This window comes from Sycon ciliatum, chromosome 10 (assembly GCF_964019385.1).
Source record: "Sycon ciliatum chromosome 10, ocSycCili1.1, whole genome shotgun sequence".
NCBI classification, from domain to species: domain Eukaryota; kingdom Metazoa; phylum Porifera; class Calcarea; order Leucosolenida; family Sycettidae; genus Sycon; species Sycon ciliatum.
The window spans coordinates 784,133-798,345 of record NC_088652.1 but is presented as its reverse complement, the minus strand read 5'-3'; the positions used below and the strand labels follow the sequence as shown (position 1 = coordinate 798,345).

At 49.2% G+C, this 14,213-nt stretch overlaps 1 protein-coding gene across 1 annotated transcript in view; it reads right to left on the bottom strand.

The window, feature by feature from the left end:
• Nucleotides 1-125: 125 nt before the first annotated feature.
• The window catches only part of LOC135825639 (uncharacterized), a 46,679-nt gene continuing 32,591 nt past the window's right edge, over nt 126-14,213 (bottom strand). Inside the window, exons 12-16 of the mRNA XM_065338253.1 lie at nt 12,868-13,131; nt 8,445-8,525; nt 3,654-3,794; nt 2,200-2,275; nt 126-1,147 (exon numbers count right to left, since the gene is read on the bottom strand). Of these exons, the coding sequence (XP_065194325.1) occupies nt 2,237-2,275; nt 3,654-3,794; nt 8,445-8,525; nt 12,868-13,131 (525 nt within the window). The 3' untranslated portion in view covers nt 126-1,147; nt 2,200-2,236. The remainder of the gene's footprint in view (nt 1,148-2,199; nt 2,276-3,653; nt 3,795-8,444; nt 8,526-12,867; nt 13,132-14,213) is intronic.

Here is a 14,213-nt window from a genome sequence, read left to right as displayed (position 1 = left end):
CTGGAATAGTATGCCAATCAATGGCATTGTGCGTGTGTACGCAAGCACACACATACACAGACACACGCACAGCCACATTCACCGATGAACACGCGTGCACACACACAAGAAATCACAGGAGAGAATGGATTGGCTTGCGGTGGCGAAAGTTGGTCAGAGATCGGAATAAGATGGTAATTGGAACAGATACGGCTGTGGAATGGAAATCACTCTAAGCCGGAATGGCTGTTGAATGGAATTAATTCCAAGACGGAACGTTGTTCAAAATCATTGGAGACATACCGGGCCTGGTGACTTTAGGAGTAAAAAACCCCATAAAAGTTGAAAAGTGTGATAGCTGGAGGTATCTAACAACATGAAACTGGCGGGAAAACCGGATACAGATATACACGAGCAGTCGAGACTTGGAACAAATGGGGAAATGAATCGCGTTGCATTGTCAGCCAGCACAATCCGAGAAGACATTGTGGATTGAGAAAGAGAGAGGGCTTTTTAGTCCCGCAGATGACACGCCAAACAAAGAACAGCGGCAAAGAGTGTATCGAGTGCATGCAGGCAAAGCAAGAAATTCAGCTACCGCAGCTTGGCATTGGTGAATCAGAAAGACGGTATACACAGCCAAGAAATCAGCCAATGAAAGTTTTAGCATGGATTATGCAACCCCCAAAGTGGGGGGGGGGGGGGGGGGATTGCGTGCTACCAGACAAACTAATTACGCAGAACATGATGCCTAGACTATAGCAATCAGCAAGGGGGTCAAAAATAGGAACAGGGAGACGTCAAAACCATTCAGAGGTTCAAAGAGAGAACAGGGACGAAGAATTCGAGTACATGCTGTGTATATAGAAGAATACAAATGCAAACAGCGCTACATGGACCGCTACTTGGTAAGAGTCTGGCAGTTCATACTGAAGAGTAGTATTGGAGACTGCGCTACATGGACTGCTACTTGGATGTGTCCGGTGAAATGAACATAAGACTGACATGTGATTGGCAAGCGGCTATATGACACAATGGCGAATAGTAAGGAGATGGAGATGTGGTGGTGCAGAATGCAGAGACAGCCACGGAGGATGTATTGGAGTGGTGATGCAAAACGTAGCTGCATTCACTCGTTCCTCCAGCACCGAAATGGATGAGCTACAACCTGTAGACAAAGGAAAAAACATGGAAAAACAGTTAAAACACAAATATGGAATGTGAGATTTTTAGAAGGAATGGGGAAGAGAGAGAGAGAGAGAGAGAGAGAGAGAGAGAGAGAGAGAGCGAGAGAGAGCGAGAGAGAGAGAGCGAGAGAGAGAGAGAGCGAGAGAGAGAGAGAGAGAGAGAGAGAGAGAGAGAGGGAGAGAGAGAGAGATTGTGTGTGTGTGAGTGCGTGCGTGTGTGTGTGTGAGTGCGTGCATGTCTGCGTGTGCATGGTGGCGGTGGGGGGGGGGGGGGGGGGGGGGGGTAGATAAAGGGTTCAGTGAATGAGTGTTCAAAAATAGAAGCAAGACAAAGGTTGAGAATGTTATAGTGTTTTGACATCCGCCGGAAAGGTAGAGAATACAAGGATAGCCGTATTTCCGCGGTTTCACCGCAGCAGAGTCTAAGCCGTATTCCTCTCAACGGACCCACAAATTATTTGTTTGTTGACATTCGGTATAAAAACTGCCTACTTGACTTTGATTTTTTGCCTACCATAATGGGTCTAAGCCGCAGGGGCCATTTTGATTTTTTTACGCATCTTAAAGACTGGCTAACACCCAGTACAATACACCGGCATGAAGTCCGCATCGAGCAGGGGGGGGGGGGGGGGCTAAAATCCCCTCCCCACTAAAAATGTCGACCTCCTGTCGCGGACATGGAAATCCAGTCGATTGACCGGGGCCGGCGCCCTCGGGGCGTACAGAACATAAGCCGTTGCATGCAGTGCACAATCAAGTTGATCCGATGCGACCAGCAGCTAGGAGCGCATAATAATCCGTGCTACGGCTGCATGGCCAGCGCCCTGGGGACGCTAGACGTGCGACCGGATTTCCATGTCCACGACAGTAGGTTCAGCATGCACATATTGACCATGAATGACATGCACCAGCTATCGTACCCATATGCGGCCGTGCACCCTCTCCCCCCCCCTCCCCTGAAAGGGAGACCAGCTGCCCCTGACACAGTATAAAAAGAAGGACAAAAAGACGCGGAATAATTGGTATAACTTACAGCTACGGGAAAGCGAGAAGCTCTGTCAACTCCACTCTCACTCTTCTGTACTGCCTTGATCAAAGTTCTTGTTTTCCTGCATAGCATGGCAACAATGCACCCACACAAGCTCGCGGAGCAGCAATCCGCGTACACACACTCACATTCCCGTTCCCCCGCATAGGAGACGGGAACGGGAACCAACACACACACACACACACACACACACACACACACACACACACACACACACACACACACACACACACACACACACACACACACACACACACACACACACACACACACACACACACACACACACACACACACACACACACACACACACACACACACACACACACACACACACACACACACACACACACACACACACACACACACACACACACACACACACACACACACACACACACACACACACACACACACACACACACACACACACACACACACACACACACACACACACACACACACACACACACACACACACACACACACACACACACACACACACACACACACACACACACACACACACACACACACACACACACACACACACACACACACACACACACACACACACACACACACACACACACACACACACACACACACACACACACACACACACACACACACACACACACACACACACACACACACACACACACACACACACACACACACACACACACACACACACACACACACACACACACACACACACACACACACACACACACACACACACACACACACACACACACACACACACAGAAACACAAGCAAGGTTAACGCCTTGTGTCCTCACTGACCACTCACACAGTTTCATTGTTGTGTAAGCAGAAATAGACTTGACAATGTTTGTATCTCGGGAAACATCTTGCTCTCAGACAAGAAATGGTGGTCAGAGCACACCTGGCAGAATGTCACCAGGCACACGGTCTTTTTCTCAGCTACACAAATCCGAGATTAGTCACAGCAGGGCCAGCACGATATCAATTCCAGTGTACAAGGACAATGTCAATATACTGCATTGCCTTCAAAATTGCGTTTCCCAGCGCCATTTTGCCAATATTGTTCCGCAAACACACCAGCTATTGTCTTCATACAAGCCTAGCTGACTTGACATCATGCAAGCAGCAGTCACACATGCACTGCATGGGGGAGAAGAGGGGAATTCCCCCAAAAAACTGCCCATTCAGAGCAAGAGATAATTAGCTCTAGTGTCTCACGGCAGAAGTAACGCGTCTGAGTCGTATATCTTCCGAATGCAACTTCTGAGCAATTTCGACCTCACTTTAGCTGCCAGACGAGTCTTTCTCCCTCTGTCTAGATAATGAGATTGTAGAGATTGGCCCATGTTTCTCAGCCTATACTGCTGTAGGTGAGATACTAGACAACACCTGTTCAACACAGTACTGAAAAACAAACCCAGTTCGTACCTTGCTGTAAGCCTCAACGGGTGTATCATCATTGCGAGGTGATGCAGTGCCACGTATTGGACTGTCATGGGAATCTTGATCCGAGGCTAGTCCGTCATTTTCGGCATTAGGGTTGGTTAAGACTCGCTGTGGTTCAACAACCTATGCATAAAAAATATGTGTGCGTGTGTGTGTGTGTGGGTGATTGTGTGTGTGTGTGTGGGGGGGGGGGGGGGGGGGTGATTGTGCGTGTGTGTGGGGGTGATTGTGTGTGTGGGTGTGGGGGGGGGGGGGGGCATGTGCGTGTGTCCAAGTGTATGTGTGCGTGTGCATGCATGCGTCGACAATTTTGTATGTGTGCGTGTGTATGCACGCATACAAGGGTAGTGTGTGTGTGGGTGGTGGTGGTGGTGGGGGCAGGTGTTTGGCAGCATGTAAACAGCGACACACAGCAGAAGCAGACACAGATAGCAATCATGACACCAACCTTTTATTACCATTGCTACTAAGTCAGCAAGCAGCTAAGCTTTGATTTCCGTTCATCCGATCCCGTGCCTGTAATTCTTTTTCTCTTATTGGCCACAGGCCATCGTGAAAATATAAGATTTCAAACTAGTGCATGTACGCATGTGCTGTAGGTTGGGATGTGTAAATCTGAGAGAGAGAGAGAGAGAGACAGACAGAGAGAGAGAGAGAGAGAGAGAGAGAGAGAGAGAGAGAGAGAGAGACAGATAGAGAGAGAGAGAGAGAGAGAGAGAGAGAGAGAGAGAGAGAGAGAGAGAGACAGAGAGAGAGGGGGGGGAGAGAAAGAGAGAAGAAATATGACAGGAGCTTTGCTGGGAAAGGTTTTCAAATGGGGCTGATAGCCCATGCTTTTTGGCTTCAGAAGATTGATGTGCTGATCTCAACAACTCCTTCGTTGATAGACAATTGCTTGCTTCGCCAATTTCAAAGAGAGCCTTCAAGGTGCGGGGAATCCGGATCCCAGAACCTCTGCCTCGCTTTACAGCCTCATGGCTGTAGAAGGAGCCGAGGAGCCGGCACAGTTTCTCTAACAACCTGTTACCACCGTGGTCAAGCTGATCATCGACTAGCTGTTGGTCAAGGATGGAGTTGTCCCCAAAGACAAGACTATGCTCCAGGCGGCAATCTTGTTACTTGTCTATGGCGTCATGCCATTCGACGACATCCTCGATCGCTACAGCAGAGAATCATTCAACTGCGCTTCTGTGGAAGATGTAACCCTCGTCGACTATCCTGGGCGTGAGCGTGTCTTACGCTTGAATATGAAGCCGTGGCCGCTCTCCAGTCACGTCTATGCCCGCAGAGCCGAGGGGCAATATTGCCCAGCGTTTGTCATGCGCGCTTACTTGTCAAGGCGTTTGGCAGACACTGAGTCGCCTGGGCCTCTCTTTCGCTTTTCCTCTGGTTCACCTCTAACTGCACGCAGATTGACCAGAGAGATGCAAACCAGTGTTGATGGCGGGAAACATCAAGCCCGCAATAGACTATAGAGGGTATTTGTTGCGGATCAGGCAATGCAGTGTCTGCAAGGCCCATGTACTTGGAAAGGCATCAGTTTTTTTAAAGAATTCTGCTGTCCCATGCTCTATATGCAGGTCACCTTCAGGAAATAGGTACTGACTTTCCTTTTCACCAGCGCATTCGGCTCCACTTTGCGTGGGCTCAGCCAGGTACCTTCCACATGGACCGCCCCCCCCCCCCCCCGCCGCTGACGTGGAGGCCATTGCTGAAGGAGAGCAGTGCTATCGGGAGTTCTGCGAGAGATGCACGTGGGACCACCGAGCAACAACCGGCCACATGTTGGCATGTTTTGCGGTGCACCTGGCCCCGTCGACTCCTCTGTCGGCTATCAAACAACACATCACCGATGTCGCTCTAGCTGACGAGGAGCGCGGACAGCCAGATCCCAGAACCTCTGCCACGCTTTTGTCCAAAGTCCTTCAGGAGGTAAAGGGAGCCGGGAAGGCTGCGCAGCTTCCTCTGCCAACCACACTGGTCAAATTGATCATCAAGAATCTTATAACGACCATGACCCGAGTCCTCACGGATGTAGAGGTAAGCAAAGAGCTTAACAGCACTCTAAAGACAGAGAGAGAGAGGGATGGTCAAGCCTGACAAAATTCACTATTCTTCACCGTAAACTCCAGTGTTGACGGCACAGTCTTGCCAGCAGTAGGACGGTCTCTTAGCAGTGTAACTCTTCTTCATGTGTGTCTATTTCCATTTTTTTGTCTCTGTTTCTAATACTTCAGGGGATCCTGTTGCCACGGAGCTTGCCAATGATGGTTCACTTTTCTTCCACGTGAACTTGACAGCACTCGAACATTGTCTAAACAACTTCACTGTGTGGTTTAGACGATTCAACTTTGCATGCTATAACCTGACCAGCGTCACTGTAAGCTTTAGCTTCAGTCCTCTTCCAGTTTGACACTCGGTGCAATACGCTGGACTGCTCCAAGTAGATATGAACCGATCTGTAGCATCCTTTCAACTGTTCTTAACCCTTTGAGGACTACTAAAAATTGCCTGGATTCCAACAGAGTACGCGCAGTGGCGTGCAACAGTCGTAGTACGTCCCAGTATGCATTTGAAAAAAATTATCTACTTTCACTCACCAACTTTGGGAACTTCTTCATCTTGGACTTTTTGGAAAGCTACAGTTCCCCTCTTTCCAATTTTCGCCTCTAGATACCCAACAGGAGCAACAGAATCGCCTTCATACCTTTTGAGAGCTACCGTATTGCGCCTGAGAGCTACCGTATTGCGCCTGAGAGCTACCGTATTGCGCCTGAGCAAGATACTCTACCTACCTCTACATCCACTAATATCCGATTGGTTCTGAAGTTTTACTCAACCTAGAACGGTGATTCAAAGTCCTGCAGATTCCTGATGCTCAAGCGATTAATACGGTCCCCACTGTGCATGATGAATGCTTATTCAATCATGTCGACGCGAAAATGCCATGCTGCTATGTACTAAGTCCTATAGTGCATGGCAACCACCTGCTCTCAGTGACCGTGTTTCCATGCACCGACAGTTCTACGCAGACACAGTGGGACCTGGTTCTAAAGACCATCTGGCTTTAACGACCGCTTTTGCTTGCATCGTGGGGTGTTCGCTTAAACCAGGTTTTACTGGATATGGACGCAAAGGTCAGTTGCATTGCTTTAGCTGCAGCAATGCAGTAAAAACAAGGAGAAGTTCCTGAAGGAGGGGTGGTGAGAGATGTTGAGGTACTTTCTGGCAATATTTATTAATGTTGTTTTGATTCGGAATTATGCTTCAGACAGCAATGTTGTTAGATATCTACGGGTTTCTACGGGCTCCTGCGGGTTACTACGGGTTACTACGGGTTCCTAGATGTCTATGAGCTGTGAATAGCGGCAAGAGTCACCCGAGTCGCCCCTGGCGTGTTTCTGAATTTGCTGGGGCGAGGGTTCCGCGACGCGGTCGCCAGGGCAGTGTCTTTTCTGTCATGACCGTTGTCGTCCTCGTCTCTCCATTCGCGGTGGTGTAGCTGACCCCCGAATGGTTTCAAACTGCGAAGCTCGGAGTACAGTGGTGGCAGAGGCATGAGCTGTGAGTGGAGACGGTTGCTGGAGATGGATGGTGATGCGGGGAGAAGAGTTACGCTGCCTGACGACGAGTGGGAAATTGTTTGATCCTGCAATTTCAGTTCGAGCGCGGTGGACTTCTAGACGATATGTACTCATGGCTGTTTTTCAACGCTTGGCCTATCGCTGATATCCCTGCGTGGAATGTTCTTCCAGTGGAGTCCAGGTGGGACTTCGGGTGCCCACACTCCATCACCTGGTTGATTATTTTGGAACTGCAATAATACAGGTTCAAATAATTATTGTTTCCTTTTAGTGCGTATCTCTTGTCATCTCTCTTTTATATACGTCGCACACCAGATGTATTACTATCGCTGTCTTTCTCCTGCTATCTCTCTCTGCTTGCTGTTTTTTGTTTTTGTTGCCACTGCCCCTCATCATACCCATGCTTGGGTGGAGGGCAGCGTGACCCGTTAGGGTAGCTGTCAATACAGTACAGTGTGTGTGTGTGTGTGTGTGTGTGCGCGTGCGCACATGTGTGTGTGCACATGTGTGTGCCTATGACAGCAGTGCACAGGGGCAGCACTCCTAGCATCAGCCATATCCACACACCCTCCACTTGTTCTCTCTCCTTCCTTCTCCTCCGCTCCCCACCCCCCTCCCACGGGCATACAGCACCAAATACAGGAGCAACCAAGGAGACACAGTGTTTCACCCCACCATGTTCCAGTTTCACCGCACCATGTTCCAGTTTCACCGCACCATGTTCCAGTTTGCCTCTTTGCTTAAAAACATCACTGTCCAAGGCATTGTTGGAGATATCCACATCCCTGTTTGAAATAAGCATGGAGATATCCACATCCCTGTTTGAAATAAGCATGGAGATATCCACATCCCTGTTTGAAATAAGCGTGGAGATATCCACATCCCTGTTTGAAATAAGCGTGGAGATATCCACATCCCTGTTTGAAATAAGCGGCATGTAGTGTGTGTGCAGACACACTAAACAGTGATGGCTGATATGCTGGTTCATTGCCATAGTCTTGTGTACACATCACACTAGATCTACATTGTACATGTGTAGGCTTATAATTGATGTAAGGCTAGATGAAGACTACGGTACAGCTATGTACAGACCAACACAGCCATCATGCTTCAATGTCACAGCCAGCACTATCGTTCACACACTCACTGTTCTTCATCATGGAGTCAAAGAACAGTGCAAATCACAAACCTTTCCGCACGCAACGACTTCTGCATACACGAACCCTGGGATGGCTGCTGGTAGCGATTCCGCTTGAGCTTCTTCCTCCGACTGGAACACAGGAGTGAGTACGAGACAAGAGGCAAGAGAGAGAGAGAGAGAGAGAGAAAGAGAAGAAGAAGAAGAAGAAGAAGAGAGAGAGAGAGAAAGAGAGAGAGAGAGAGAGAGAGAGAGAGAGAGAGAGAGACACACACACACACACATACACATAGAGAACGATAGCGAGAGACACACGTGCACATAGAGACGACTCCAGCAATGTGGTACTAGGAGCAGAATGCTGCATATTCCTGCATATTGGGTCCATTGATAAAGAAGAGGAGCTGAACTAGAGCAAATGTCCGCCATAAGTATTGCATGTTGCTGCCAATTCTTTCGACCACCATCCGCCTATCCGTACCGCAATGTATACAGTTTTCTTTGTAGGAACAATCATTGAACGGAGACAAATAGACTTAAACTTAGAATCTCTTCATGCATCATTATTCTGAGCACAACGGATTTAGCCTTGGGGCCTTTCGAGAGGGAAGAAGACCAAAGGGTTCTTGAAGGGATATGGGTGAGAAAATAACCATTATTGGCTTTCTAGAATATCTACAGAAAGATGCCCAAGGCGCAACCCCTCCCAACCTATTGCCCAACAATCCTGAAAGTATGCCCGTAACCTATTCGCTAAAGTACTGTACAGCAGAAAATGTTCTGACGGAATTTATTTTCGTACGATTTCGTACGCGGCCTCTTTTGTACTAAAATGAATCCCGAACTAAAATTTGTTCCCGTGAAGTTATGTACACTATACATGCGTACCGCGCATGCGAACACGTGCATAAGCATGCAGCACTGTACGAAAATAAAATCGGTACGAAAGGTCGAAATATTTCCGTCCGAAAATATTTCCGTCCGAAAATATTTCCGTCCGAAAATGTCCTGCTATACAGTATGTATATGATTGTGTATGTGTATGTGTATGTGTATGTGTATGTTGGTGGTTTTCCCAGCCATGCAATTGACAGTTGCGATTGAAAGGAAGCGTCAACGTCAATGTTAAGCAAGCTACATGCTGACTATCAGAAGCTATAGCGATATACAGAGCACCTCCTAATCGTATACAGTACCGGTGAAAGTATCGCCGCCGCCGCCGGTCTTAATTATAGGTTAGTGCATGGCAGGGAGGGCCTTATGGCTTGTTAGTGCCCGACAGGTTAGCCTGAGGGCCGTAGGCCCGAGGGCTACCCTGAAGGGCACAAACAAGCCATACGACCCTCCCTGCCATGCACTAACTATTTTAGAACGAGGTTACATGCATAATCTCACTTCCATTATGCTTGTGTACCATTATATTGGGTAGTTTTGTGGTTTGTGTGCAGAGAGACTTGGTGTGGTATGAAAGAATATTTTCTTCTGGTAAGTTATGGTAACTCAGCACCACTGAGGACTACTAAAAGTAGAATAGAAGCAAATGAAATCCTGGGCTCTTATTGCGAGCTTCATTCTTATTCATAGCTTGTGGAGCTCTTTAGGGGCTTTGAGAGCCCCTTGCCGATACCTCTAATGACTTTGATTTTCGGTTTTTATAGGTTTCCGCAAGCTGTTGACAAAGGAAATTCGTACAGATGAAAGAATACGGGAGGCAAATACCGTACACACTTCTGAATTGCGTAGCTTTTAGTAGTACACCGTACATTTTATGCAGAGTTCATTATCTGCACCGTACTATAATGCATACAGGGAGGGAGTTGTACATACAGGGAGGGAGTTGTACATACAGGGAGGGAGTTGTACATACAGGGAGGGAGTTGTACATACAGGGAGGGAGTTGTACATACAGGGAGGGAGTTGTACGCACCAGCTTAGAGTACATGTATATTCAGCGGGCTTTAAACTAATCCAAGGCCCTCGACGCGTCATCAAGAGTAGTAAAATAACGATTGAGCGGGCTTTAAACTCTGATAAGGCCCTTGGCGGGAATGTCGCTGATTGGTCGTTTCCTGGACAACGAGACAGACCTCGTTCTAAAGGCTTTTAAAACTGAATTTCACCCTCTAGCTCGCTGTGTGGATAACTCCGCCCGTTTTAAGAAACTGTTACCCCAATGCCTTGCTTTTTCCCGCTAGTACTTATGACTTTCAGCTATGCAGAATTTATGCAAAAGTTGGGCGCCCATCTTTTGTTGCCTCAACCATTCGTTCTATCGCGGACATGATCACCTATCCAATAGTCTATTATATTAATTATTCTTATCTTTTTACACCTTTCCCTCGAGTGGGTCTATTGTTATCAGGCAATTGTCTGTTATAGTCACCACTATAAATAATATCCAATCCAATCCAATCCAAAACTGAATTTCAACTCCACATACACACTCATATCCACCTTATCCAGGTGGTCTGGGACCGGGCAAAGAAAGACGTGTGCCCAAAAACAAAAGTGATGTTCCAGGTGGCAATCATGTTAGGCTTCTATGGCTTCGTGCCATTCGATGCCATCTGCGAGTGCTACCCCAGAGAATCAATCAACTGCGCTTTCGTGGAAGATGTATCCTTCGCCAAATGCCCGGGGCGTGAGCCCGTCATACGTCTGCATATAAAGCAGTGGCTGCTCCTCAGTCACGTCTATGTCAGCACCGAGAGCGGAGCGGGAACATTACCCAGTGTCTGCCATGCGCAATTAAGTTACTTGGCAAGGCCCAAGCCGCCAGACACTGGGTCGCTTGGGCCTCTCTTTCGCTATTCCTCTGGTTCACCCTTCAGCGAAGACATTGATGTCGTAGATATGATACTTTTCGACAGCGGGTAACATTAGTCCCGAAAGAATCCGGACAGCACTTGTCCCGGATCGGTGCGACCACGTCCGCCATCGTATCTGGCGCACCTGATTGGCTCATCGATGATCTCGGTCACTGGGAAGGTCGTAGGTAACATTAGTCCCGAAAGAATCCGGACAGCACTTGTCCCGGATCGGTGCGACCACATCTGCCATCGTATCTGGCGCACCTGATTGGCTCATCGATGGTCTCGGTCACTGGGAAGGTCGTAGGTAACATTAGTCCCGAAAGAATCCGGACAGCACTTGTCCCGGATCGGTGCGACCACATCCGCCATCGTATCTGGCGCACCTGATTGGCTCATCGATGGTCTCGGTCACTGGGAAGGTCGTAGGTAACATTAGTCCCGAAAGAATCCGGACAGCACTTGTCCCGGATCGGTGCGACCACACCCGCCATCGTATCTGGCGCACCTGATTGGCTCATCGATGGTCTCGGTCACTGGGAAGGTCGTAGGTAACATTAGTCCCGAAAGAATCCGGACAGCACTTGTCCCGGATCGGTGCGACCACATCCGCCATCGTATCTGGCGCACCTGATTGGCTCATCGATGGTCTCAGTCACTGGGAAGGTCGTAGGTAACATTAGTCCCGAAAGAATCCGGACAGCACTTGTCCCGGATCGGTGCGACCACATCCGCCATCGTATCTGGCGCACCTGATTGGCTCATCGATGGTCTCGGTCACTGGGAAGGTCGTAGGTAACATTAGTCCCGAAAGAATCCGGACAGCACTTGTCCCGGATCGGTGCGACCACATCCACCATCGTATCTGGCGCACCTGATTGGCTCATCGATGGTCTCAGTCACTGGGAAGGTCGTAGGTAACATTAGTCCCGAAAGAATCCGGACAGCACTTGTCCCGGATCGGTGCGACCACATCCGCCATCGTATCTGGCGCACCTGATTGGCTCATCGATGGTCTCGGTCACTGGGAAGGTCGTAGGTAACATTAGTCCCGAAAGAATCCGGACAGCACTTGTCCCGGATCGGTGCGACCACATCCACCATCGTATCTGGCGCACCTGATTGGCTCATCGATGGTCTCGGTCACTGGGAAGGTCGTAGGTAACATTAGTCCCGAAAGAATCCGGACAGCACTTGTCCCGGATCGGTGCGACCACATCCGCCATCGTATCTGGCGCACCTGATTGGCTCATCGATGGTCTCGGTCACCGGGAAGGTCGTAGGTAACATTAGTCCCGAAAGAATCCGGACAGCACTTGTCCCGGATCGGTGCGACCACATCCGCCATCGTATCTGGCACACCTGATTGGCTCATCGATGGTCTCGGTCACTGGGAAGGTCGTAGTGTGAGGAAGTACCGAGACACCGAGCTATATATCCATATATATACTCATTGGGATCAGTCATTGGTCATCGGTGACTGGCAAGGTCTCAGTGTGAACAAGTACTGAGACACCAGGCTGGAGGATCTGCCCGACATGTTATCTTTGCCTAGCTATATACAGACTTACCCACCCACCGAACTGCAATATCAAACCCACTACAACCAGATGGACCACCATAGCTATTCTCCATGGAGTCAAAGAACACTGCAAATCACATACCTTTTTGGGCAAAGATACCTCATTATACACGGGCCCCGGGACAGCTGTTTGTAGCGATGCCGCTCGAGCTTCTTCCTCCGACTGGAAAACAGGAGTCGTTGCACTTGCTGTTGCCATGGAAACACTAGTGCCAGCGGCTGGAGTGGTGTCGTGTTTGGTGGTTTTGGCGGTAGCGGCGATGGCAGCGTTGGAGTTTTGTGCGGTGGAACTCGCATATCCGGTGGTCCTTGCGACGTCTTCTCCAGCCTTATTGTCAAGACGGACCTAAAAGCACAGCGACAGGATTGCAATTTTTACGAAGATGCAAACACAAACACACAATTTGCACACTCGTGAGCGCTAGAACACCCGCCTGGTTGGATTCGCCCAATTGTCACCGGCACACACTCTGGCTGCGGCAGCAAATACTGCTAAAATCTGGCACTCTGCATAAGGCTTGAGAGAGCTACGTCACACCGAGCCCAGAGTCAAGGCAATACGGACTTCCTATTGGGTCAAATTGGATCAAATTGGGTTCACTTTGGTCAACTTGGGTCCAGTTTTTCTATGGGTTCATACACGTTTGGGTAGTTTACCTTCACAGCATAGTGACATACCCACCGGTAGTAACTGAACTAGACCCTCTCGGTCAGGCAGGCACCCACTAGTGGAACAGAATGGGTGTGACACGAGGGGTCTAACCTCCACATTCAATACTCGTCATGGGCACAACGGATCCAAAAGCCAGAATCTATCGTTAGGGTTTGACTTCTGATGACTACTGACGTCTTTTGACGTCATCATTTTCAAGCCCTATTGTGCGTACAGTAGGACGCCGTGCTGCGCCACACAGTCAATTGGGAACTCGTGGCCTGACACGAGGAAAACATGGATCCGCAGTTGATTGGGAACTCGTGGCCTGACACGAGGAAAACATGGATCCGCAGTTGATTGGGAACTCGTGGGCTTGCACGAGGGAAACATGGATGAACGGAATTTTTGGTCTATGACCACTTTGTGGTGGGTCTGATCTACTCACCTCCCACCGCTTTAGGAGCTGTATCTGCGCCTTGGTCCTAGAGGGTGGTGGTTTTCCTGAGAGGGTGGTGGTGTTCCTGAGAGGGTGGTGGTGTTCTTGAGAGGGTGGTGGTGTTCCTGAGAGGGTGGTGGTATTCCTGAGAGGGTGGTGGTGTTCCTGAGAGGGTGGTGGTATTCCTGAGAGGGTGGTGGTGTTCCTGAGAGGGTAGTGGTGTTCCTGAGAGGGTGGTGGTGCTCCTGAGAGGGTGGTGGTGTTCCTGAAAGGGTGGTGTTGTTCCTGAGAGGGTGGTGGTGTTCCTGAGAGGGTGGTGGTGTTCCTGAGAGGGTAG